The sequence below is a fragment of the Cloeon dipterum genome, chromosome 1 (assembly GCF_949628265.1).
Source record: "Cloeon dipterum chromosome 1, ieCloDipt1.1, whole genome shotgun sequence".
NCBI classification, from domain to species: Eukaryota; Metazoa; Arthropoda; class Insecta; order Ephemeroptera; family Baetidae; genus Cloeon; species Cloeon dipterum.
The window spans coordinates 11,714,732-11,742,619 of record NC_088786.1 but is presented as its reverse complement, the minus strand read 5'-3'; the positions used below and the strand labels follow the sequence as shown (position 1 = coordinate 11,742,619).

The window sequence follows — 27,888 nt, the reverse complement described above, 5'->3', positions numbered from 1 at the left end:
CTAAATATAAATAAACCAAGGACAACTATTAGGTTTAAGAAAAAATAAATTTTTAAAGTTTTAGTTTTATTTTCTCATTACAATAAATTAACCGATTGTTATTGTCTTGCAAATACAAATAGTATAATCATATAAATTGATGGTGTGGTTGTTAGTTTCTTTAATTTTTGTTTATTGCTTACAGACAATAAGAAAAATGAGGAGAATTTTATTATACATTATGTGCTTGAAAAAGACAAGGATGACTGAAAGCATCAATAAATATCAAAATTTGACAAAATCTTTACATTATATGCTGTTGGAATTGGAACGTTTGTTTTAATTTGTAACAAGAATATCGTTTTTAAACAACAATAATTGGTTTAAGTTGAAGTAAAGTGTTCTGCATATTTAAAGCTGTGCTACGGTTCTAAGAATTAACTTTCATTTTTTTAAGCGCTGACACCAAAAAGTGAACTTTTTCAATATCAAATCGTCAAAAATTTCAAAAAATGTCCACTCTTTGAAATCTAAAACAGCTTATAGTTAAATAAATGTAAGCTTTTCTAAATTAAGTTTTACTCAAGGTCAGTTCATTTAATTCACGCTATTCAAAGGAGCAGAGCCTCTGCTGCAGAGGTAACAAGGACACTTAAGAAACTTTCCACCCTTTCACCTCAAAGAGTTCTGCTGCATCACCAAAGACACTGGTTTACGATTCACTTCATGGTTATAATAGAAAAAGGCACTCGCGTTATCTTGGTGCTGCTTTAATATATCATTGGCGTTGTGAATTATTTTCAAAAATCTTTTGGAACAGTTATAGAATTCATAGCACTTGAGGCATCCTCTCGTGTTTATAGTCAATTTGGAAGACGTCTTTATTATTTAAGTAGCCTTTTAACTATAAAGTCACAAAATAAATCACTTCCGAGATAAGAAATTTTAATTTTAACACTTAGTGTTAGTTTCCATCCAAGCAAGGGTGCCCTGCACCGTTTTCTTCACAATGTTCATCATCAACGACAAAGGGAACTCTTTAACAACTGAAATATGTATAAAAGACAATCTAAAAGGCACAGAGGAAATAATTGCAGTTAAACCATTAATCAAATTGAACAATCGTGTGAATCATTTCACAAAAATATCAAGCTTTTCACAGTCAACTGTTAATCAATATTATCTGGATTGGCAAGCTTGAAAAGTATTATTACGCTGGGTTTCCGAAGCCAAAAATCAAAACTTTCCAATGATTGCGATTGCAAACTTGCTCATCGCTTTTGACGTATTTTGGTTAATTTAAACGCCACATGGCTCTCTAACCATCTTAAAGCGCAAACAACAATTAATAGAATTTGATTTTCCATATACAAAAACGTAATGCATATAGACTCGGTGCCAAACAAAAGATGTCTGGCGAAGATCACTTAAGCACTAATCACTTCAATGTGCGAGGACAAAATCGTTTCTTCTTGTCCAACCTCCGTCAGCTAGCTTAAGTTGCTGCCTATCGTAATAATTATGTACAAGCCGAGTAAATCGTACAAAAATATTAGTTATGCGACAGTGTGGAAATAACTCAGAAGTCGATATCCCAGCCTGAGACGTCGTCTGGAGGAATTCCCTCGGCGTCAGGAGGATACTCATCAAAGTTGGATACGTCAATCTCACTCTTGACTTGCGGGAGAATTGGTGGAATCAGAGTGTGGCTCCTTAGCCCTTCCCAGTTGAAGCCGTCAAACCATCTAAGTAAAAAGGTTCCTCAGAATTAGTATCAAAGGATTAAGCAAAAGTTGAATTGACGAATTCTACTTCAATACTCTATTTCAATCGTTGAAAAATAATTTTATGGGAGCAAAAAGACCCGAGCTGATCGAAGCGAGATTGTGTTTCTCTTAAATTTATTCATTTTTGCAAGTCATGCAGATGGGGAAGAGCAAATTACTCTTCACTAATTCAATGTGTATTTTTTGTTATTATTTTTAGCACTTTAATTATATGGATAACTGCCACGTAAGCCAATTGTGACAGGGAATAATTTGGCAATTTATTGAAAAATAGGTAGGAACAACAAATTATATAATACAACTATTTTAAACAATTTTACTTACTTGTGCTTTTGGATTTCGCTTATTCCACCTTTCTGGTATCCAAGTCTTTCAGCTGGATTGTCCCTAAAATAAAATAAAAAATTGTTAATCAAATGAGCAATGACAAAACAACAAAGATTTTTCCTTCAAAAAACTTCAAAGCTTTCCTCTATCTCACCTGCAGAGTTTCTTGATGAGTGCAATAGCATGTCTGGTAATGTTGCGCGGGAACTCGATGGCGTCGATTCCCTTCAAGATGATGTTGTATGTCTTCATGGGGTCAGCGCCAGTGAAAGGTGGAGTGCCAGTCAAGAGCTCAAACATGAGCACTCCCAACGACCAGTAGTCAGCGCTGATGTCGTGACCACGGTTTAGAATAACCTCAGGCGCTACGTACTCTGGAGTGCCGCAGAAGGTCCATGTTTTGCGTCCATGCTGAAATTTCAAGTTTAGACCGATCAGATTTCAGTCATACAAAAATAAAATAATAAAATCGTGTTATTATTTTATCAGCACTTACCAAAAGTTTCTTGGCAAATCCAAAGTCAACAAGCTTGACATAGCCGTTGTTATCAAGCAGCAAGTTTTCTGGCTTGAGGTCGCGGTAAATGATGTTGCGGCTGTGTAAATAGTCGAACGATTCCACAACGCAGGCTGTGTAGAACCTCGTGGTTGAGTCATCAAAGTGACCACGATCGCGCAGAATGGTCCACAGCTCCCCGCCAAGGCAGGACTCCATCAGCATGTACAAGTACTTTTGGTCCTTGAAAGTCTTGAACAGCTTGACAATAAAATCGCAGTTTGCTTCGCCCATAATTTCCTTCTCGGACATGATGTGCTGCTGCTGCCGAGTCTCCACGATCTGAAGAGCACAAATTTAATAATAGAACAAACGAGAATCTTACGGCACATACCTGCGCCTTCTTCATCTGCTTCAAGGCGAAAGAGCGATGGTTGTCACCATTAATTTGCACCAACTCGACGCGACCAAATCCTCCGACGCCAAGGGTGGAAATAATGCGCAAGTCCTGCAACCGGATGTCTTTGAACTCCTCATTAATCCTGAAAAACGCAATCAGATTCAAATGGGTGTTTGATATTGGAAAAGGCACAAGTTGGCGTGATTGCAATGCTCTCACCTCGCTTTCTCCTTAGTAATTGTGAGCATAAAAAACAGAGAGAACAAGAAGGACGTGCGTGTTTTGGATAATAATGTGTCTTCAATCAAGAATTGCATACCTCCTCCTTTCCACCACTTCGTCCTTGTAGCGAGTTCTGATTTCGTCCAGGCCAGAAATCAGCTGGTTGAAAGTTTCTCTGTCAATGACCAGACACGAGACTCCCTCGGCATCATCAGCGATAATGTTGGCCGTGCGCAGGTCATCCCTGAAAATTCGATTAGTTGAAAAATTAATTGCTCTAACAGAATAAGCAGAAAAAAATCAGCTAGATTTAAGAAATAAACTTACCCTTGAAGAGCTTTCTCTCCAAAGAAGTCTCCTTTGTGTAGGGTGCGGATGTACTTCTCTTGGGTTGTGTCTGGTTGCTTGATGGTGACTTTGACCTTGAAAAATGGAATAGAGTTAGTGTGAAAGAGCGAACAAAATTTCTAAACCTTTACCTTTCCTTTGTTTATAATGAAAAACGTGTCCCCTCGAGCGCCTTGTCTGATAATGTAATCGCCTTCATTGTAGAAAGTCTAAATGGATCAATTGATAAAATTAGTGTGCTGGTAATATAAATTTAAATTCATTTTGTATACCTCTTCGAGAACATCTGATATTTTGATCAACGTTTCTTCTGGCAAGTTTTTGAAAATAGGAACACTGCAAAATGATGTAACGAGTTATCGAAACTGGCTTGCAATTACTGCATGCTAATTGTCACCTTTTCAGGAAGTCGGTATACTCAGCTTGGCGAATGAGGCCAGTTCTCATCATAATGGTCTGGAAGCACTGTCGGTCAATCGCCCACAGCTTGCAGTCGGTAGCGGCTGTTATAAAAGTTGTAAACAAGTTATAAATAATAAAGATGACATTTATGATAATATTGTTTCAATTTATTTTTCAAAATTTTTCGTTACTTTCTATGTGGACCACAGTTAATTGACTAATTTCAAAAAAAGTTACCGCACGAGAAAATTTAAATAAATGGAATTAGAGTTCCAACTTGGTATCAAATATTTTTTAAGCATCGCGGTTTTTAAAATAACAATCTTCGATTATTTTTAAAAGGCATGTTGAAACAGCGAAGAAAAAAATGTGAAATGACGATAAAACAGCAAAATAACGAGAAAAAAACGAAAATTTGTGTTAATTTAACAGAAGACACTTCTATAGTTTCTATACCTTTTATGGTGGCCGTTCTCTTGCAGTTGTACAGGATGGCCAACTCGCCAAACACCTTGCCTGGCGCCAGGGTGCTGAGGTACTTTTCATCGCGAGACACTTCTACGCGACCCTCTGGAAAACGGAACGCGTCGAGATTAGCAAATTGATTCTAAGAAAAAGGTGATATTTAAAGGCACCAAACCAAACATTGACTGAGTGTCTACAGGTTTTTAGAGTACGCATATTTCGTTGACTAAACTCTGGAGGAAACTATTTATCATTTTTCTTTTCTCTGGCAACCCCTAATCAAAACTAAATTAAAAACGAGAGCATACTCCGTCATTTTAATATTAGTACACGGAGAAAGATAAAAATTACAGTTCAATAGCACGAGATCTTGTAAAGGGCACGAGTTTTTACAGTAAAAAACATTCACTTCTAGTCGCCATACGGACTGCGGCAAAGACAACCAAGGGCGTATTCTCACGATCCGTTTGGCTTGAGCAGTTATAATTATGGATCATGTCAAATACACTCTTGACTGTTTCCGCCTTTGCGTGCGCATTTGCTTAAGGAGCACTAATAGGCGAAATTAAGTGATGGGCCTGGTTGAATTTAACTGCTCGCTGCGTTTGACGCAAGCTGACTCGTTTTCGGTGAGCACGTTATGTCATCTGGAAAGAACTGACGCAAACAATGCAATGGGAACTGGGAGCCGTAACTCGCGTGGAGCACTTTCTCATGCAACGATTGGTCTCGAGTCGCTGTAGTTATAAACACGACAAATTGGATGAAAATTTGGTAACAACTGCTCTTAATAGCATAATTAAAAAAATAATGCAGCTTGCCGTTGTAAGTAAAGAGCAAATTTTTAAGCTTCTTATCGCCCTTAAACATGAAAGAGAAAAATTGTGACGTCCGAATCATAAAAAACGTGGCAATCCAGAGTGTAGCAGGAAAATGGAGCAAAATGAGGAAGGAGGCTGAAATAACATAAAAAGCACCTGCTGATTGCGGTGCGGCGGCAAAAAGCAACCTTGAGGTGCAAGGGACGCCTGTTGACTCACGGCCTTTTGCGTCTCACACTCAGTGCAATTATTTGGTAAGAACGTGCGCCAAGAGAAAGTCGGCTAGTCGCTTCTTCCAGCGATCCGTTCCTTTTTTATTAAAAGCAACGCGCGAAAAGGGGCAACGCAGAGCAAATCGCAGGTTTCTAATCGAATCGCTGAAACAACACACTTCGCGCGCCATCAGATCGAGTGAACGGCGCGAGCGCAGAAACAGATTATCATAGAACGGCTGGCACTTCCGTATTGCTGGTCAGACGCATTTTTTTCGTTTCCAACTCGCGCCGTCAGCATTTCCTGCACGAAATCGACTTCGTTACTTCCAACTCCTCAGATTTCATGAAAGCTCTACATCAGCACGCAGAAAACACTGGATTTTCCCAGCTCATTGTCAGGAAATTTAAAAGTTTCCTTTCGACCTGTTTGCTTTCAAAGCATCACTTTTATTGATGAAGTGTTTGCCAATAAAGAGCGAAGGAATGTGAAAGCCATCAAAAAGAGCAAACAAAACGGTGTGCGAAAACTTGCCGCAAGAGCCACAACTCTATTTATATCCCTGGCGTGCTGCAAGCCGAAACACGTTCAGTAGAAAACGCCACGAATCTAACGTTTAACCCGTTCGCTAAAAAATCGGGAGCACGCGAAACAAATGGAAACAACAACAAAGAACCGCTACCGAAAGAGTGTGTTAAAAATAAAAAGCGACGGATTTAATGGTTTAGTGTGCCATTAGCCCGGCCGGCTGGCGATGGACGTGCTAAGTAAAACGAATGAGTGGATACTGAAGGCATTATTTACTGCTCTCTCGTATTTCGAAGTTGCTGTATGAAAGCTCCTCTGCACTTTCAAGCGTGACTCAGACCATTGTTGGGTAATCGCGTACAGCAAAATTCCCATTTCGCTGAGCTCGCCGATCAGTAAAAAGATCGCTCTGCCCCTGAGCCTTCTCCGTTTCAACGAGGTTAAGCGGAGGAAATTAGATTTTCACCGCTCTGGACTCATTCTTCTTCGCCAAGAACGGTGGCACTTGAGATCTGATTAAGAGGCTGCTTAAAAGCACTTGGCACTCAAATATATATTTGGAGTATTCGCACTCGATCCCTGAACCATCATAACCAAGTTATGCAACGAATAAATTGCTTGCTTGAGCGGCAAACCGCAAAATTCAGAACCTGGCAGGTTAAAAATACGCAAAATGACCCGATTGCGAGTCACTTGGGGAATTATATTCAAAGTGAGAACAGGTGTGTGGTGAAATTTAAGTGACATTAATAAAACCTTTCATTTTCTAACTCGGTTCCTTAAATGAGTATGACTTAAGCGTCTTTCAAGAGAAGTTTAAAGAACAACTTTTTTGAATCACGTTTCGCCAGCTTAATTTTTCTGTGGAATTGAATCGCTAATTTTGTATGGGACATGGTTGCATAGCAATTGGTTTATTTATAACTTATATGAAGGAGATTTGGCTCGTTTAGCTTAAATTGGCAGCTTTGCGACCGTGATGCCGAGTACAAATTTTAAAAATTCCAACATGGGGATATTTAATTTAAGTTCTAAATAAGTGGCCGTATATAACATTGCGTCACACAGAGTCAATGTGTCTTGAACCACGACTTGCTAACTGTATGCTATATATTTTTGGCCTTTACATTGGTGCAAGCCTTATCGAATTTCGTGTCACATGCGACCTAGTTTAATCCCGATAGTCGAGACATCAACAAATAAAGCATCGTGTCCAGGCATTACCGGAGCTCCTGGAGGGATGTTCGGTGGCGGGTGGCGGCGAGTCGAGGCTGGTGAGCAGGTAGTTGCCGGTGCGCCGCTTCCGCGGATTGGCGTGCACCGGCACGATGAGTTTGGGCCGCGGAATGCAGAATGACGAATTGTTGTCCTCGGGCGGGGGCCGCGTGGACGGAAGCCGCGGAAGCGGTCGGTGTCGCCGGTTGTCGGCGGTGCTGATCAGGAATTCATTGGGCGCGAAGTGGCGCTGCGAGTCATCGCCAACTTCTTCTTGCGGCTCAAAGTCGGAGTGAGATCCTGTGACTAGATGATCTGGCGTGAGGCTGCAGAGGTCGCTCAGACGTTTCAGAGTGCTTTCGTACTTGCAGGAAGGGTCGACACCGTTGATATAATTATTCTCAGTCCTGCAGAACGCGGTAACACACTTTCAAACAGCTGCGCCGACAGGGTCGGAAACAAACTCGTTTTTGCTGCACCTCGGATTTAACAAGAATTTTAAATCCATTCCATATAAACAAAGCCAATCGAGTTCCTTCCACTATTTGTTTAAAAACTTTCACATTGCGCTGACTGTCAGCTGCTGTAGCAGCGTTTTCCTGACCAATGCCAACGTTGACACCATTTAAAGAATATTTGCATGATTAAGAGCCTAATATCAAAAGTAAAACATAGGTATTGAATCGGTCAAGCAGAACAAATTGAATGCATAGCACAGTCTTGGCACTCTCATAGTTTACAGCTAACCCGTTCTGACTTCCCAGCTCCACCCACCCAGTCGAAATTCCAACAATGAAATCCGAGAAGCGGTGAATGCACAATGAGGCTTAGCAGCGGCGAGACGAGCGTGTTTCCAACCTGTGGGTGCGGAGTGCGGAAAGCCGTCTGGCGGAAAAGTTGGTTTACTCGCACAGTGAAAGTGCGAGCACATACTGACCCTGGCTCGGCGGTCGAAATCGGCGACGGCCGGCGCTGGTAGACGAGCGAGTCGAGCTGCTGGACGGCGTCGGCCTCGGTCTGGCCGCCGCCGCCGCTCGAGCCGCCGTCCGAGGCGCAGTCGCGCCACCGCGACTCGTACGCGTCCAGCCGGTCGGCCTGGGACTGCAGGCGGCCAGCGGAGGCGGCCACGGCCGCCTCGTCCAGCTCCACGGCGCGGCCCGGATGGTGTCGCAAAACGCTCGTGCAGTCGAGCATGGCCCGAGGTCACCGCATCGTCGTCCGGCTGGAGAACTGCTGACTGGCTCACACACTCGGCACCGAGCAACTCGACTCTCCTCCGGACTCTCGGCGATCGAGGCACCGAGCTGCTCGCTCGTCTCACGGCCGCTCTCGAAAGAGGGGAAGCACCGTCAGGATCCTGCTCCTGCCGCCGCCAACCAGTCCGCAGGTGGGGGCGCCGACCTCGATGTTACACTCGCCCGGTTTTTATATCAAACGCATTACAATACATACTAACTTGTTGCTATTACCAAGTGCGCGCGCGTTCACGTAAAGGGCACTTGTTGCTTTTCATCGACGCTCGGATTCACAACCTGCACTCGGTCCGGATGATTCATAACAAGGAGTTTTAAATATATAAAAGTTGTTTCGGAAAGACCTGAAGGCGAATGAACAGGTTTCACTGCCAAAAGAGGACAAAATGCAACGATAATCGAGGAAAATCTCAGTTCACCAAAAGCTTTATATTTATGCAGATGGTGACGCGAGAGCGGGTGACGTAACTCGATTTACAAATAATCGAAATCATAACGTAGACATATAAAGAGGTCTGGTTACGCCAGCTATAAGCAGAGCATTCGCCGGTTTTATTGATATAATTTATGCGATTCGCCCGCACAATGAACGCGCACGCCACGGATCGCTTTCTGGGGCAGAGATGATGGCGATCGAGTCTCGCGCATCACTTTGGGTGTAAAGCTCATTACTGCCCTGGCTGAAATCGGTGTCAGTGATACAAGGAAACAGCGGCTCAAACAACCGTAAACTTGCGTTTTCATTTTCTCCGCGTGTGCTTCGTATCACTTTCATTTGTTTGCTCATCGTGATTGCGCGGCAGAGCTGCTGACAATATGCGTTTACATCCAAGAAGAGTGCATGTACCACCATATTTGGAGTCGGGTTTCAGCCGATATGCAGTACTGTACTTGATACCGATTTAATACGCTTTTACTTCATTGTGCAGCACATCGCTGTGGCGTTCCTGCGGTACATTACAAGAAGCTTTGCGAGAGTATGCAAAGGGTGACTCAAACCTAAATGACAAGCGACTGACATATGAAATTTTTTGTAGAATAGTTAGTTTGATGGACGCAATTTGCTCAGAAGGACAACAAATCATTATCTCTCCAAATTTGCTCAAACGGAGCCTCTCCGACCTTCATGCGTAGTTCTCCTCCAGTCAGTCACGTCTCAACGATCTTTGCATAAGACTTCGGCTTTTACCCCCAGCGATGGATTTTTCCAAGCTCCGACTGACGCGATTCAAAAATAGCTAGCCTCGTGTGTGCATGTGGTGATCAAAAAAATATGAGAGCGTACCCTCCATGACGTAGACGATGCTGCCGACGTCGCCTTCTTTGATGATTAGACTACCCGCCTTGTACTCGACTGGGTACATGCAGTCCACGATTTCCGAAATGTGCGTCATTTCCAGATTTTTCATGAAGTCATTGTCCAGGATGGCCGCCTTGATCAGATCGCGCGACCTGAAACAAAAACAAAACATAAGTTACTCATTTAAGACGCATATTATATAGAATATTCAATTGAAACAGAACGTGACTTTTATAGTCAGGGATGGTCACAAGATATAAGTAATTGGACTGCAATAATTGCTCCGATGGATTTGTATGATATTAATCTTCCTGTCATCAATCAAACAAGCTTTCTCTGCCTATAAAGTTGACGCTTTTGTGACTTGATTGCTTGCGCAAACATCTTTTTCTCATATTTGCCAATTATAATGGAATAAAAAATGAAAGACTCAGTCGTTCGTAACGCGAATTAACGATGAATATGTTTTATGTATGGAATACTGAATAATGGAGCGTTTCTCGCTGTAAGGACAGAGTAAATTGAAATATCCGGCTTGAAAAGATGGGCCAACGCCCAAGTAAACCTTTCAATTACTCAGCGTTCTGCTTTTGTACGGCATGTTTAAATTTGATCCGTCACCCGCACGTGCATGTTTCATACCAAATTGATAGCGCAAAAGGAAGTTGACAAGTGCGTAATGTGCAAAGTCGCGAAATATGTACACAGATGAGCAGTAGTGGCGCAAGGAGGAGCTGTCAAAACCATAGGCCTGGGCGCATGGTACCTGCCAAACCAAAAAGCAAACACATGTGTATTCCCTCTCTTGCGATTGAGGGCGTCGGGTCGGGCGCCTGCAACTCTCATTCGGCTTGCATCACTTTACATAAACCATTTTCGTTTTTCAGAAAAAATTAGAAAAAAACTGGGCTGAAAATTTGCAAGCCGATCACAATTGTTTGTGACACGCATCGTCGGGTGAAGAGACTTGCTTTGATCTCGTTGGTAGTTGTGATTTCCATTAGTTAAATTTAGAATTGTATTTTGAATAGAGCCGCATCTTCTATTTCTCGTCATAAATAGAGATTACCGAGATGACTAAAAGTTAGCACGCATCAGCACAGCATAATTCAGAATTAAAATGTTGAGCCAAATAAAATATTTAAGGAAATAGCAAAGAATGCACACTATTTGAGTCAGCTTTAAACTAAAGTTAGTTCTATAAGGAGAGCATGCGAAGGTAGGCAACCGTATTGACACGACTGTCAAGAAGTTGCATAGCTTCGTGAAGAAATTATTTGGAGAAAGTGGTTTCTCCGGCAAGCTAGGCAAAGTTTGCATTGAAACAAATTTAGCTGCGTGCATCTTTTTGTAATTTTAAATAGTTGTATTTTGATAAAATCTATTCTTACCCTAATTTCTAATATGGTTATTTTTAAGCTAACGAAAATTTAAAACGCGAATGGCCGAATGCCCGTTTTAAGTTTCTTTGGCCATTTTTTTATTCCATCAAAGCAAAATTTTTATTTCGCTGCGGAACTATTTAACTCCTCCACGACACAAGACTTTGAGTTAGTGCCAACCGCACACATATTGAAATTATTAAAACTCGATGGTTTTGGAGCAAAAGAGCAACCATCTCTATTAATAGAGGAGAGGTAGTCAAAACCCAATGGCGGTTAAAATAAACATTTTTCAGTTGCAATGATCCGTTTGGAAAATGCACTGTATTTTTCAACGCAAATTTGTTTCTTGCGAACTATTTTTTAAATGATATATAGACAGTAATTAAACTTCAGCCTTGGCGTTAGCTGGAGGGATGTAGATATCAGAATATAAAATTTTGGCAAGATTCAAGACTATAAATATTTTTGAACTTGCAAAATGAACAAAAGTCGATGAAAATCTAATTGGATGAAAATAAATTACAACCCTACATCAGCGTGCCCCTGAAGTCCCTGAACGCATTTGACAGCGTTATAATCATCTCGGGGAATTCGGAATCGTTCGATTTTCAAAAATACAAAAAGCGGTTGCCGACTCACGGTTCCGTCTTGTGGACGGGGTCGACAGGCAGCTGGCAGCCCTGTTCGGCGAGCGGTTCGGCCGAGATGGCCTGCCGCTTGGAGCGAGCGTGCCGAATCTGGCGGGGATCGGCGTGCTGCTGCTGGAGGTGGACGACGTCGCGCGTCAACGGACGCACCACCTGCTGGAACTTGTCGATTTGGTTGCGCAGCTCGTCGACCAGCCGGTCGCGTTCCCTAAGCTCGCGCTGCAGGTAGTCGACGACGGCGTCGCGGCGCCGCACTTCGTCTAATTGCTCGGCCAGCAGTCGCTGCAGCTCGCGCAGGGTGGCCATGGCGCCGCGACCGCAACGCGACCGCAACTGCACACTCGGTCGCGACAAGCCGCAACCACCCGCCTACCCACCCACCCGTCCATCCGACCGTCCGTGCATCTGCTGATGCCGCTGACACACACAGTCGCGCGCGCCATCCCATTTTCTTTGAATGCGAGCGGCGCTGATCCACGGTGCCAGGTGCTATCTCGCGTCGCAAACCGTAAAACACGGCTCCAGCATGTGGACACACGCGCGCAGAAATCCGAGCTAATCGCGGCCAAAATAAACACGCTGCAACTAAAAAAAGCTTCCGGAATAATTGGTCTAATTAATCTCCAGAGGGCGATAGGCAAATTGGCCTACGCGCGTTTGTCCATATTTATGGTTTAATACCGCGATTTGAATATAGTTTTTAGCGTTAAGCCAGGAGCTTCTCTTGGAACCGTTGACTTTATGAAGAGAAAATATGAAAATTATACAGTCAGGTGAATTTATCCCGAGGGTATTGTCGAGTTATTTCAAGTAGGAGGCTGTGTGATTTAGGTATTGGCGGCATTACCAAAGGCGTTGGAATTTTGACAGGTAAATTATAAAATACGAGCAAATATAGGCCAACCCATTTTATTATATTTGAATTCATACGTGTGCAATGAAAGGTACAATCGAATCAATAGTTTTAATAACGTAGAAGTCTGCTCATTAGCATTCTTTTCTACACAAAACTCGCCGGTGACTCCATATTTGTATTTTTTTTTTACATTCGATGTTAGGCAATTCTACGATTCGCAATAATAATGACCTTCTAGGGGTACAAACTAATTTAAGATTTCACCTGACCAAATAAAGGACAGTCGCTTTTTTCTTTCGTGCAAACCACAAGCTGGCTGCAACCCTTTGCTTGAAAAATTCGCGAAAGAGCTTTCATCTCTTCCATAGATTTTCCAAAACAAAGGCTGCCAGCATTGTTTTGACAATTTCTCTTTCCAGTCATCCCGACGAAAGTATTTACGACTCCTACAAATTTAACACGTTACACGTTGCATGCGGACGTGCTACAAATGCGAAATTACACACCTCTTGGTACATGTCATAAATCAATAAATAGCAATAACACTGTCTAAATGGCTCCGAAAGCCTCTTCCATCGTAAAAACTATTCGCAAGTACAGAGAGAAGTGCAATCGTCAGAAACCTCTCATTTAACCGAAAGTCATTTTTTGCTCGGCAGTTGTAGTCACTTTGAATGTCACGGAGAAGCGTGTGCTATTTTTACGCGGCTAGGAGAATATAAATGGGACAAAAAAGGCGATTACCGCGATGAGCCGGCGTGCACCTTGTGTGTCAATCGCGATTTCACAGAGCGAGCGACGCTGGCTCCCATGCATACATACACGCTTAATTTTTTTTCTCTCTCCTCGCAAAGTGTCATGTGCATATCATTTTCCGTACACCGGCTGAAGTTTCCACCTTGCAAAGACGTCGACTTTTGACGTTGGTTGAAAGCCAAGCCCAGAATATAATTACGCAGGAGGCGATTGTGCGTGGCGCGGGCGTCAGGGCGGTCCGCGCGCGCGAGCACGTGCAATTAGTGTTGGAAAAGTGGGCTTCGCGCGCCAAGTGTGCAACAATCATCCACCCACGAGTGCTGCACCAATTTAGCTTCTTTTATTGCTTCTTACGGGGGACGTGAACAATGGTCGCATTAGTTTCGGTGGGCATTAGGAGATTTCTGCCTTTGAAAACGCCCGAAATGTCTGTCAAAATAAAATAACAAAATAACACGTTTCGGATGATTATACTAGTTTTGTGAACAATAGGCGGTATTAACTTCAACCCAGTAGGAATACAAACTTTTTGCCTCAAAATTATCAAACATCACGAATTTTTAAAAAGTTCGATTTAGGGAAAATGAATGTTATTTGAGTCGTAAAAGAGTGGAAAATAAGAGTGAAATCGTTGGGTGACACTGATTTACAAAAAATGATTACTGCGACGGAAATAGCAAGAAACGAAGGTCGCTTTTATCTGCAAGGTAAAAATTTATCAGCTAAACATAGGGGCATTAGGCGGCTTAACATAGTTGTTCTACAAAAACCTGCAGCAATTTCCCATAAAAATTAACAAACCTGAGTATCGCCGCTTAATTATACCGATCATTTACATTTCTTTTTTATTTTAATTGGTCCCGAATCCCTGGTTGATTTAGTAGAGCAAAAAATATGTTAACAGCGGTTGAGAATCCGAAGTAGCTGAAAAATATATTGACTGTTTGACACGTCCCTGCCCTGAACCGCCAAAAGGCTGGAAATAGCAAAGGTTAGTCATATATCACGTCTGGCTGGCTGCACGCTATAGTTTTGCCCGTTTTTCTGCGCTGGGCGGGCTCGCTTTCGATTCCAGTTGCCGCTTTGCGAGTGCGCCATCTGGACAGCGCCCGCGGCCCCTTTGTAGAAAGCATTTGCGAAAATTATCTGGCCGCCAGCAAAATGCGTAATAGCAACTTGCTTCGCATGATTATTTTAGAAGAATCATTATCTTTAATGGCCGCCTGTGTGTGTGTCAGTCAGTCAGTCAGTCGGGCTGCTCGTTTGAAAATTGCATCGAGAGGCTGTTATAATATACTTTTCCCTGCGCGTACACGTTATATAGGTATATACAGCTGCGAATTAATAACAAATTTATCCTTGACATGTTTTCTATCTAATTCTTTTCTTTTTGCAAAACAGATACACGCAGATTTTCGTGCGCACGCGTCCGCCTAGAGGCCGCTTTCCGCAGAATTGCGTCAGAGCCGGAAACAAAAACACTATTAGTTTTTTTTGCCCCAATCACAATAAAATGAAATAAAAGGCTGCGAGGCTGATCGAGAGGCGCGGAATGCGTGATGGAAAATGGGCCAGTCCGTGCCTGTGACGAATAAGTGTTGTTTTGCAATGCACGCGGGGTTGACGCGTATTTGGAGCATTCTTTAATCACACGTTGTTAGCCTCAATTAGCCTTTTGATGAGAGAGGCTAGCCAACGTCGGAGACTAAATTTCGCATCCCTCCTTGCTTTGTTCGCGAGCACACAAAAGAATTATTGCCGAGGGATCGGCGGCTCATCATGTAAATAATATACGCCTTCTACTCTTTCCAACTCTCTTCAATCAGACGTTGAATGTGGAAGACGATTCCAATTCCGAGCACGGCCACTTGACTCAATCTCCGGTCAAATAATTACAATGCTACTTTTATCAATAACGGAACGCGCTTGAAATTAAAGATCAGCCAAAGAAGGAACTAACTGGAAAGAATATTCTAAAAATAAACCCTGCAACGATAAGGAACGCGTGTGCTCTTAAAATAAAATTTTTCTTTTTCCGTTTCTAGGTATTTTAAATTTATAAATATCCTCGTTATTGTTTACAACAGCGAATCAGGAAAGAGCAAAATGACGGGGAAGCTTGCATAATTTGCATGGAACAGCGCATGTATTTGCAAAAGGACGCGCGGACGCAACACGCGGTGTCGTTTCTTTTTCGCTTTGCAAAGCGCAAAGCTCGCACAAGCATGGAAAATTATAATCACGTTGTGAACACAGAATAACAACTTACGCAACGCTTAACAAAATAGATTGGCGATTTCAAAAAACCACACAACATCAAATAATGATAATGCGTTTTGCTTTCATTTCATCGCGGTCTCCATCTCGACTGTTAAGAGTGTCGTTTTCGAGCGTTGAAATCCCGTTGTGCGGAATCAATCGATATCGAGAGTAAAATTAATGGTAATGTGAGTGTCGTGTCAAAAACAGCGCCATTTAATGGATAATTACCAAAGGCTATCGAGCTAAATGGCGCGTGAGCTAGCGAGCGAAAACGCCCATGGTCTCTCGGCTGAGTTTCACAACGCACGTTATTTTTAATTGTGGATTATCGGATTAATTGATTTATGGGTGACACCAAAGCCGACGGTCACCCATCCATTCAATGTTGCTAAACTCGAGTCTTCAGTCAGGTATCGCGTTTCCAACTGGATTGAACCATTGCATCAGAGAAAATACATAAGTATGTATTGCAAATAGCGCAGAGCAAGATTGAGTCCCACTATATAGCGAAAATGAAAAGTATTGCAGGCGAAGTATTTAATAAGATATTTCATGCAATCAGTTTTTTTAACTTAAAAGAGTAATTCTAAACCTATATTACTTTCGAAGTGGGCCAATAAACGATTTGAGCATTAAGTTGGAAAATTGTTTTACTGTTGGCAATTTACATGGGAAATACCAAACTAATAATTAAGTAATTTGGCTGACCGCACTTAGCAAAAGATGAGTCTAAAAATAAGTTTCTTCTGTGAATGTCTAGTACATTTTTCTTGTTATTTTTCGGAAAATTCGAATCGAGGTTATCGCACGCACAGGTAATCAGAGAGCTAGCTGTCGGCGGGCCGACGCAGGAGCCGCACGCACGCTGTAGGTTAGCTTGATAAGTGGTGGAAGCAAGGGCCGACTCAGTTTTTGCTGCCGCCAGCAATACAACGAAATATACGATATACGTCTTTCGTTTAAAGCGGTGTGTGCATGTCGGGCGGGCGAGCAGCAGTGATTTAAAATTTAAAAATTTTCTCCTCGGCGCCCGAGCGCAGTTTGGTGAAAACACGTTCGCCCCTTGACCGACATGCTTATTATTATTCATGAACAGCGTGTTCTACGTCAAAGGTTTGTAATTAAGGAAATCTTGCTGACCACGCGAACCAACCGCTGCACTGTTCCAGTGCTAAAATCAATTACTCCTCAAGCAATCAAGAACTGTTGAAACCGTTTAAGATCAGTTAATTATGGTAGCATTTTTTACAGAATTTACCTGTGTAAATAAAGCTTTGACAGTTGCTCTAAATATTTACTTTGCTTAATGCACAGGATTTCCCTGAAAAATGCTTTTTTGTTTATAGGATACTATGTATGCTATTATGTAAAACTAATTTGGGTTTTCCTGAGCTTCCGGAAACATTACAAAACCTAGTAATATTGGCTTGGTTTTTAATTCATTTTTATTGCATTCTCTTTGCCTCATTTTGCAATACCGCCAAAGCTGTCTTACTAGCCGTATGACACGAAAAAAATTAATTCTCTCCCATCAATGGGGATGTTTGGTACCTCTAAAAAAATGATAATCGCAGATTTAGTGGTGAAATGAAAATGTCTCAAAAAAGTGCTCACGATCTGGCAAGCGGGTGATAAAAAATGGTTTACGCTCGCTCTTGGCCTGTTTGGTGCACAATAAAGATAATGCCGCCCGATAAAATGGACCCGTGCTTAACATGAGCGCAACCATATATTACCTGGCTTTCAAACAACGCCGCATCGGCTCATGTGTTTATTTCTAATTCTCAGACTCTCGCTTGCCTGTTTTTTATTTAGTGCAGGAGAAAACGAACGAACACCTGGCTGGCCGAGGAAAACTGTGTATGTGTGTGAGCGCGCGCGCTCGTCGTTTGCTTTCTTCCCGAAAGCGCCGTTTCATAATTATGCAGTCTGCACACGTCGCAAGACCCGACCTGCCAGCAGACACACAAACTGCTCCACTCGCTTTTATTTTCCACTTTCCACACGTCTCGCCTCAAAAGATATGACATCTGCGAGATGCCACATAATATCTCGATACGTGTGATATGTCACAGATTAAAGTTTAATTAAGCGAATTCGCTTTGTCTGCCGCGCACTCGGCTCGCTCGCGGTATTACAAGATGTAATTTATGTCGGGCATGTTGACATAAGAGATTTCTTTTGACCACGGAAAAGTGGGAATTATGAAATCGTAAGTGAACAACAAACCGGTGTTTGCGAGTGAACGCTTAGAGAGCCAATCAGAAACACGCTTCAAGCGAATGACTGCATGCCTGGTTAACTAAATATTGGCATAATTTCAAAGGTGCTCTATCATTGACTTAATTTGCGATAAGTTTCACTAATAATAGACTATGTGGCAAGCAAGAGGAACAGACACGACTACCTCAACGCTACTATTTTTAAACTTAGCGATATGTCCGCACATTTTTAGCCTCCGTCTCAAAGGAGCTTCTGCGTGGTGACACAATTCATAAAAAATGATGTTTTAGCAACAATCATAAAATATCTGGATATTTTGCGTTTCCTACTAACTAGTGAAATTTCGAAAGTGTAAATTTCTCCTTGCTTTTCCCAAACAGCCGCATCCTGTGCAAAAATTAACATTTAATTAATCATAGCAGAGAACGTGTGACATGAAGACGCAAGCATCATTTAGAAGGCAGATAACGGTGACTGAGGTAGAAATAATAAGGCTTTTTAATTGAAACGCGAAAAGCGGCGGTGTCGAAACCTGAAAAGGAAGCACCAATAAATCCAAGTCGGCGGTGCGGCTCGAATTAGGGTCAGCCTGGAAGGCAACAGGCGCAAGTTTTGTCTTATCGGCCTGCGCCCTTTGCTGAAAGCGTCCGATCCGATTTTCCCCTTATCGTCGACGCCAGTGTCCCATATTGAGTGCTATATTTATCGACGCCAATTAATCAGTGAGTCGATCGAGGTGCTAAACGCAGTCATTGCACGCGAGCTCCAGTCGACTACGCCTTTCCGCTAATTTACCAATGTATCTTGCATGCAATAAAAACGTTAAATAAAAAAGACACTCATTATATATATATATATATATATATATATATATATATATATATATATATATATATATCCCTCGACTTTGTGTGTCTGCAGTTGTTAATGGTCTGCGTGCAATAAACAGTAAATTCAGCGGAGATCACAATTTTTACCACCCTGCTCTCATTTCACACGTTTTTATGGTGCAGATTATGATCAGTTCTTTGCAGCCCACGAAAACCATAATAGGCTCCTATTTTAAATTAATTAAATATAACTTTAAAAACGGTCACGATGCCACATTTATTTTCCATATAATTGAAACGTAAGTACTTCACGATAAAATTGAAATCCATTATTTAGTTCAAAGGAATTCTTATTAATGTCTGTGCAAAATTTACCAATAAAAACACAATGAAAACATGCAAGTCATACGATAGCGTTGTAGTTTCCGACGAAATTGAGTCGTATAACCCTGACGTTAAACACGGTCCAGTAAATGTATTTTTAACACAGAATGACAATCCTCTCAATGAATCATGCATGGAGGGATAGGTTTCTAAAACACCAAAAGAAAATCTCGTTCCACCAACAAGCCATTGGCTCGCCTTGTTGAGAATCTGAGTGATGTTTGGGTGTCTATATAGTGCGGGATGCTCTGCGCCTACATTTGATTCTCTTGCATTGCAATGACGAGTCCATTTGGATTTTGTAGGATTGCGAAAACTTTCCGACCCACTGCTTTGCACCTTTCCAGCATGCATGAATGAATTTCACGGGGAGAATGTCTTGCGTTTCAATAAAAGACCCCGGTGCGGGGGCAGTAACACGAGCTGGTCCTTTCCTCAACTGGGTTACCTCCAATGAGGCACGTGCGCCCATGTTATTCGTTTGCGATGGTTTTGGATCACGCAATTTTCGCGATTTGTTCGCTATCAGAGGGTCACCCATCTAAAAAGAGATGAACCAATGCAAGTGGCCCTTCAGTGGGCTGGGTCCCTGAACGGCCTGGCGCACCCATGTTATCCGTTCGCGGTGTTATTGGGACCCGGGTTTCAGCATTCGTGCTAGTGCAGTGCGTGCCCTTCCCGGTCATCGGGCAGGGATAAAAAGAGCAAAAAAAGAACCGATAAAAAATCGAATGATAGATAGCCTAAATGATCTCCCATAGAACGCGTCGAGAGCTAACTTTTATTAGGCTTGTAAAATGTTGTAGTGATTATTGCTTATTGGCACCAATCAAAATTGATAGTTAATTAATATTATCTCGAAGAAGTTGCGAGAAACTTTCCGTGAAATTGACTTAACGATTGATTGATGACTCCAAAGAGTTTCACTGAGAGATACTCTCAGCAGTCCCTTTTACCAAGAGATCACCTTCGTTGCTATGGAAAAATTGCACTCTTACGCAATACCGCGACGCATGCATTTCCAGCTTTGTAATACGAGTGTGTTCTAGCGTGCCACTGAGGTCTGAAATGCGACGACAAGCATGAAAAGTACACACTCCTTTCATGTCGGCCGGTAGATAATATACCTTTGGTTTGTTATTTTTCTCAGACCATACTCCCTGCTCGGTTATGGGAAAAGCAAAAGGCTAGTTTGCAACTGTTGGCTCCGCACTCCTAGTTGATAAAAACAGATTAAGCTATCTGGTATTATATTCCCCGGCTCTATCACATTAAAACGACCTTTCAAGAGAAATCTTACTCGAAGAACGCATTTCCATGGCAAAATATCTTTAATTTTTATTCAACAGTTTAGCTGATACTGCCTTGTGTTTCTCAAAGCATGTCAAAAATTTGTAAATCAAAGCACTTGTTGAATATCATTGGACATTAAGCTGATATGATCCGTTAATTTAGAACGATTTCTGTGTAAGCGTCAAGCAACAAAATAATCCCATAAGGAGATAAGCACTATCGGAATTGACTACTGTTTTAATACTACTAGGTTCTTCAACAGAAATAATTAAGGCAAGATAATTTCCACTTGAGTATGCACGCGCGAGCTGTACCACTGTTACGAAGACAAACACCACTCCAGAGCGTTTTCGCCGGAGGAGTCATAAAACAGTTAATAATCGGTGTTTAGCTAATTTCTTCGTTTTCGCCTGCATGACGAGTTGGTTCGTTCATTTGTTTGTTTGTTCTGGAACGCACGAAGCTGAGTTGATTATGGGCAATAAACTGCGCCGCCTTTTCCTCCTCTCGGAACAAATTCGAGCAAACAAACAAACAAACATCGCCACTGTGTACATCAAGTTGGCCGAAGCAGCCAGGAAGTTGCATCATTCGCGAAGGCGCGTCAAATTACACTTTCCTGTGCTCGTCTTGCAATTTTATGGGTTTGCATGCAAAAATCCTTTTCGTGCTCTCGTTCTCAGCCCCGTGCCGCGACGACAAAGCCGCGCGTGTTCTGCTGGGTGTGCCGTGTTGGACAATGTCGCTTTTGTTTGCTCTTTTGTCACAGCAAATGAAATTTACGAACAACTTCTCAAACAAATGAAACAGTCGAGAAGCGAAAAGAAAATGTACTTGGAATTAAGTTACAAGAGTCCCTCGTAACTGGATAGCCTATGAGGAAACTAATTTCTATCAGGAAAAACAGAGGGAATCGTGCTGGATAAAACTCATAAGGTTTCTTTTTTAATTTTTTAATCCTCATATGGTCCACAATTCAGAAGGCCCTACCTAAATAAGATACTATCAGATGCAAGTCGGAGAAACACTGGTTTAGAGCGACGTCTGAAGATGGAGATGATAAATTTGGACAGCGCACGCAGACGCTATCATTTCTAGATCAGAATATCACAATAAAGCGGATCAAAGCTACGTTTTTATCATGTGACCAATCTGTCCTCACTTTCTCTGTTTTAAAATTACGTGTTTTCTGTTCAACTTCTGTTAAAAACTCATGGAATAATTTTTGAACACAGTTATCGTCCCCCATCTGATACGAAATTTGCATTTCTTAGAAAGCCTAAATTTTATCAAACTTTAGTCATGTTAATTGTCCAGTAGGCCTCATTTTAAAAAGCGTTGCGCGAAGGTCAATCTAATGAGTATTTTTTGCCTGGAATTAATTGGGAAGTTATTAGATTAAAATTAGAAGGGCTTTAAAATAACCGAACATCTTTGTAAGATTCCGCTTTGAAATAATAGTTAAAATTAATTATCTATTAATGCAAAGCTAAAATATTCTTTGGCTGTACAAATGAAAATGATTGCGACTGTACACTAGAGCAGAATTTGCCGACAGCACGCGATACATTATGCAACGAGTCGAGGAGATGCGCCGGTTGCAGCCCCAGCACCCTTCGCCCTCCCTCCAACACGAACGTAATGCGGGAAGCAGCGCTGTCAACCTGTTGCGCGTGGCGGCCGGCACTTTGGAGCACCGCGCGTCTTTTGCTCAGCCGCACTCATTCAGCTGAATTAGCTGACAGAGCGAAAAAACAAACCGGGCCAAAATAGAGCCCGCTGATCGTTCATTTCAAAATCAAATAAACAGCGGCCGGCCAGCGTTGCCTGCCAGAGTTGGGAAAGGGACAAACACAAGGGGAGAGCGTAAAAACATTAAATAAATAAGGGCAGCAAAGGAACATAAACTGGAGAGAGAAAGGTGTGGACTTGTTTTTCTTGTCCAATTTACTTAGTTACTGTTCTGCATTTTCGGAGAATATAGGACTAAAAATAAAGGATATAGGAAAGACTAATGCTAAAATTCAAATCTACGCACCTGTCATTCTTGGGGAAGACGGGGAGCTTGTGCTGGCCGAGTTCCTGCACGGGTTCAGCCGAAATGCCCTGAGCCCTCTGCTTACGCGGCCGGGCGGCCACGCTAGGCGAGCCGGCCGCCGCGTGGAACGGGAATACACTCTGGAATTTGTCGAGGTGCGAGCGAAGCTCGACGATCTCCTCGTCCCGGAGACGCAGCTGCTGCTCCAGCTCCTTGATGCGCTCCTCTTTGGCCGCAAGCACAGCCTGCGGGTCGACGTTGTTGTTGTTGGCCGCCGTGGCCGTCGTGTTCAGGTTGGCCGCCGCCCTGGCCGCCACGGTCGCCATGGCTGAGGAGGATTGGCTGCCCTGCTGGGTCCGCTGCTCGGCTGCCGGCTCCGAAACTCGTTGCTGCTGCTGTTGCTGTAGTTGCACGGTGGCTGGTTGTTGCTTTTGCGTCGACGTGTCGTCGTCGGTGCGCGGCGACAAGCACAGCCTTTGCAAACACACGAGCATTAATGGCGACGAGCGCCCGCAGGGTCGGTCGGTCGACGCCGAACGCGCTCGCCTGCTCTCAGCTGCATAATCACCGAGCACGAATAAGTGCGGAGCTGGCTGGCTCTTGTTTCGCGATCAGTCGGCACACGGCTTAATTGCAAGGCGTTATTCCCTTGAAATCAACTCGGTGATTAAGTGCAAACCCGGCCTCCTGCGAAGGAGACGTCGTCACTGCTTCTCGCTGACGGCCTGACGGATAAACTGACTGCGCTCGTCACACCGACGGAGCACGTTACCACGGTTTTGTCCGACTGGTTGCTGACTTGCTGCGCGGCCGCGGCCCTCGAGCCCCAGCCCATCGCAGGAGGGGAATTTTTCGCACAACCCATTCCTCGAAAAATATAGGAGTTACCCCTTCTTCTACTTGGCTGACTTGTCCAGCAGCCACCAGATGCCGACAGTTCTCGCCAGACAATTTTACTCGACTCGGTTAGTGTCTGGAATTATTTGATCATATTTAAAAAAATACTTCAGCTGTTTTTTGATCTTTAAATTTCATAAATGCCAAACATTATTTCAATTTTGCGTCTGTAAGGCACACAAGGACTTTTTTAATTTTCGCGCCAGTCCTCTTGCAGCGAGGGAGAGGAAGGAGGCGTGGTTAGCTCTCCCTATGTTGACATGACATCACTACTTATCTATCAGCATCACCACACAAGTCGCTCTTGCTTGTCGTCTTTTAGTTGCCTGTTTAGCGAGCTTTTAACATTTAGCGCCTACTTTTTATGCGGTGGAGCGACTATACCGCATTCTTATCACCAAACAAATCAACTTGCATTTGTGTTCGGACACTTAAGTCATTCTTCTAGAGTGATACGTTTCTTTTAGAGGTCTCGAGATAACGACGACAACACACCGGCTCTTCTAAGGGTTTCCGATCCCTTTCTCAGAACGCAGCAGGTAAAAAGCACTGCCTTGGCACCAGGTTGAACTTCCGAGAAATTACAAACAGTTTAAACTGAAATCTTTATTGCGGGATTTTAGGGAGCGCCAGTCATGACTTTCAGTAGAGGCTGCCCTGGGTTGTTCCGACACAGACCCGACATCATCTGATTTTGGAGACACCGACGACACGGCCTAAAATTAATGCCGATGTCTGCTGATCGGAACGTTAACTTGCTCGCCGAATTGGCGCGGAGGCCTGGCAATTCTGAATGCAACGAGTGCGGTAGCAAAAGTGAGGCCCTATTTCAAAAATCATTTTATTCCTACTTTGAGATCTCAACTACACAAATTTAATGAAAGGTGTTAGTTTCTACATTAGATTCTCTGACATGGCATGTGCAGGCCAATCCAAGCTACGGCTGGCGGCGGCCAGCTCGTCTGGCCTAGACATTACGGCAGAACTAGCTGTAAAAGCACATAGCTGTCTACCGCCAGTCAAAGAATTTAATGTAGATACGCCTTAAACTAATGATTAACTTTTTTCTTAAGTAAAAGCTTTTAAATCCATAAAGAAGTTGCCTTTGTTCTGATAATGTCGACTTCCTGACCACCAACGCTCCAACCAAGGATGTGGTGTTGTCCCCACATACTCTAATAATTAGTCTTATCATGCTTAAGTGATTAAATTTCTTGGGTGATAAACACAAATATTAAATTATATAAATCTGTTACAGAACCAGAATGGGCTTCTTACAATATCGGCGTGTTTCTTTGCACGCGCTGTGCAGGCATCCATCGGGGTCTGGGTGCTCACATTTCCAAAGTGAAGCACCTGAAGCTTGATCGGTGGGAGGATAGCCAGGTGGAGCACATGAAAGAGGTGGGCAACGTGGCCGCCAAGCTCAAGTACGAGCAGCGAGTGCCACCTTGCTACCGCCGACCCACCGAATCGGACCCACAGTTAGATTGAATCAATGCTATGCAGAGGTGTGATATACACAATTAAATTTTCAGAGTTCTTCTGGAACAATGGATCCGCGCCAAGTACGAGAGGCTCGAGTTCACCAACCCAGAAAACCAGGTGTACACCTCAGGGTACATGCAAGGTTTCCTGATGAAAAGAGGCAAGGATGACAACAAATACCACCCACGACGCTTCGTTTTGCAAGAAAAAGATGGCACGCTCAGATATTTTGTTAAAGAAGTATGTCAGGATGACTTAATTTTCTTCAAATACATACAAACGTGTGTCTCTTTCAGAAGAAGGAACCAAAGGCAATACTGAATGTGATTGATCTCAATGTGGCATTTGCGCCCGCCAAGCTTGATTGTGCCAACTCCATGCAACTCAGCTTCGTGAAAGACGGTGGCACCAGACACATTTTCGTCTTGCACAACGATCCAGAAGAAATAGTTAAGTGGTACACCGCCATCCGCTGTGTTAAACTGCACAGATACCAAGTAGCATATCCATCTGCATCTGAATCTGAGGTGAGACCTGTTGATTGGCAGATCAGCCAGGGAAATAATTTAACCAAGCTATTGGCTCACTTTAATGAGTTACGCAAATGCTAGACATGCACTAACTTGCAATGTGAGAAATCAAGCGATGTTTAAGTGTTGAGTGTAGGCTCATTTGCGCCTGCAATTGACTCTTGCATAGCATTAATGAGTTCCCTCGGATTTGGGAGGGTTGCTTTGAGCAGTATGACTTGATACTTGCTTGTTTGCGTGATTTAAATTCACGGGAAGAAGGTCTAGCATAGACCCTAATATCATGAGATGATCCTTTCTGGACTGGGTTTTCTTTAAGAGACTTGTGACATCATGTTAATCGTTCACGATTTTTATTGGGACACTAGTTTTCACAAGTTGCTGATAAACTGTAAAAATTTGTTTGTTGCAGTTGGTCAATTGTCTGAGCAGGGATTTCATTCGTGAAGGCTGGCTCTCAAAAACAGGTCCTCGGCCAACGGACAGCTACAAAAAGCGGTGGTTCACTTTGGATGACCGAACGCTGATGTACCACGACGACCCAATGGTTAACCGCTTCCTTTATTTCTTATATTTCGAGTTTGAATAGAGGTTTTACGCAGGACGCCCATCCGAAAGGAGAAATATTTTTGGGTTGTGCAAATGATGGCTATTCAATCAGACTGGGAGTTCCACCTGGCGCTAAAGAGCTGGACTTTAGTTTCACGCTGCACACGCCAGGTCGGTCGTACCTATTATCTGCAACCACTGATGACGAGAGGGACAAGTGGATGCTTGCCATTGAAAAAGTCATAGAAAAAAGCCTCACGCCACAAGATAATTTAGGTGAGTTCTAGTTTATGACTAAGTGAGTTTGCAGTCAAGTTTTTTGGTTTTTTGGATGAGAAGTACAGATTAAACTGTTCCATAAATTGGATGGACAAAATAATATTTTCAAAATTGTGTTTACTGTCCCAATCCAATAGAATCTGATCGGTTCTACGCATTTTCAAGTACAATATTTATAATCAAATTGTTTGTCATCTTAATTTTACTTAAAAAAATAGGTCCGCAATCAAAATGGTACGATTACTTAAATATTAGCACTGGAGGTACTGGGACATAATTTCATTTACATTAAGACAGTAAAAAAATTGAAATGAGTGTCAGATTATTTGTTTTTCTTGCAGTATTACTAAAATTGCAAGGTAGGTTATTACTAGAAATACGTTTCGAAAGATTGCACATTGATGTCTCACATTATTTGTTAGGTTTCTTTTATTGCCTTCCTTGATTGATTTCGCAAAGTTATATTTTTTTTTAAATCAACTACTCCTTTGTAGTGCGCTTGATATTGATGCTTAATTTTATTTTCATCACATGCCAAATATATCGTTAAAATCTTAGTCTTACATTCGATTGCAAAGTGTGAACGGAAGTGTGAGGCTTTGGATTACGTTGATTTTAGTTGCTACAGTTAGTTACATTTTTTGCTTGAATTGAAATGGCTTTGAATGTAATATCCAACGAACCATTTTTTGCGAGACCTTTAGCCAATATTTTAAAGTGATACATAATTTTAGGGGTCTTGTGGTTAGCTGCTAATTTTATCAAAGTCAAAAGTGTCTTTTTGGCCACAGTTATTCAAGGCTCCTTATTATGAAGGCATCCAGACACATGTTTTTTTAAATTAATGCGATATTTGTGCATGATTAGAGGTCTCAGCTGCGCGGTTCTGAGGCGGCTGCTGGCTGCACCAGCTTAAACTGAATATTAGCCAGGCGGCTGACAGGGCTGAAAATCTTTGAAAATAAAAGTGTGATTGCTCAACGGTCTGAAATCAATTTTTTTTTAAATTTAGTTTATTGACTGGCGGCTGGTGTGGCTGACGCAGCTTAGCCCTGACGGCTGATCACGTGACCCAAAATTAGCAGGCTGAGACTTCTATGCATGATTGATAGAGAAACAAATTTTTAAATATGACTCAAATGACCCGAATAAATGCTTAAAATTCTAATTCAAATCTGTAATTTACAGCTGCATCAAGGATTGTGTCATCAAAGAAAAAAGGCACCAGTGGAATCTTCTGACCTAACTGAAGAATGAATATTAAATAAAGCTTGTGTTTTAGAAAATCTAAAGCAACCGTGATGCACAGGAACATTCAATAATTCTTTTATTAAAGAAAGAAGCAATTACCCAATGAGAGTGCATTTTACTTTGATCAAAATTTTAAACTTGTCAACATTTCAGGAGCGAAAATTTAATCCAAGTTATCATAACCCTTTTTTGCAATAATTCACTAGCAAAAGCGACCATGTAAATTTACTATTTTAAGTTTTAACTATTAATTTGGAGCTGGTCAAGCTATCAACAAAAAAATGGTATTATTTACTTTTATTCACAAAATTTCAACATTTATCCTCCATTTACTTTGTAATAATTTAAAAGAAAAATGTATTTCGGAAATCTCGCAAATATATTCAAACCTTCTTAAATTTTGGCGCGTTTCCAAATATAAATATGGCGAAAGATTAGGAGTAATGGCGGCATCGTGCCTTCTT

At 42.3% G+C, this 27,888-nt stretch overlaps 2 protein-coding genes across 5 annotated transcripts; one reads left to right on the top strand and one right to left on the bottom strand.

The window, feature by feature from the left end:
- Positions 1-49: 49 nt before the first annotated feature.
- for (cGMP-dependent protein kinase for) lies at positions 50-23,231 on the bottom strand. 3 transcript variants are annotated; one of them, XM_065484163.1, is made up of 13 exons: positions 22,431-23,231; positions 9,742-9,908; positions 4,418-4,531; positions 3,957-4,062; positions 3,832-3,895; positions 3,691-3,768; positions 3,539-3,633; positions 3,309-3,455; positions 2,984-3,131; positions 2,590-2,931; positions 2,248-2,504; positions 2,091-2,153; positions 50-1,724 (listed from the first exon to the last, which is right to left on the bottom strand). In XM_065484163.1, the coding sequence occupies exons 1-13, from the start codon at positions 22,922-22,924 to the stop codon at positions 1,559-1,561; spliced, it is 2,241 nt and encodes a 746-aa protein (XP_065340235.1). In that variant the 5' UTR covers positions 22,925-23,231; the 3' UTR covers positions 50-1,558. The 3 variants fall into 3 exon arrangements, with proteins under 3 accessions (XP_065340235.1, XP_065340252.1, XP_065340243.1); XM_065484180.1 differs by lacking the exon at positions 22,431-23,231 and adding an exon at positions 11,781-12,092; XM_065484171.1 differs by lacking the exons at positions 9,742-9,908; positions 22,431-23,231 and adding exons at positions 7,213-7,610; positions 8,141-8,501.
- Positions 23,232-23,527: 296 nt separating this feature from the next.
- Positions 23,528-27,485, top strand: LOC135939766 (arf-GAP with dual PH domain-containing protein 1-like). Of its 2 annotated transcripts, XM_065484327.1 has the most exons (9): positions 23,528-23,866; positions 23,951-24,143; positions 24,586-24,811; positions 24,866-25,055; positions 25,112-25,342; positions 25,758-25,892; positions 25,948-26,170; positions 26,515-26,532; positions 27,362-27,485. In XM_065484327.1, exons 2-9 carry the CDS (start codon positions 24,053-24,055, stop codon positions 27,412-27,414), a joined length of 1,167 nt encoding a protein of 388 aa, XP_065340399.1. In that variant the 5' UTR covers positions 23,528-23,866; positions 23,951-24,052; the 3' UTR covers positions 27,415-27,485. The 2 variants fall into 2 exon arrangements, with proteins under 2 accessions (XP_065340399.1, XP_065340407.1); XM_065484335.1 differs by lacking the exon at positions 26,515-26,532 and having other exon boundaries at positions 23,532-23,866.
- Positions 27,486-27,888: the final 403 nt, after the last annotated feature.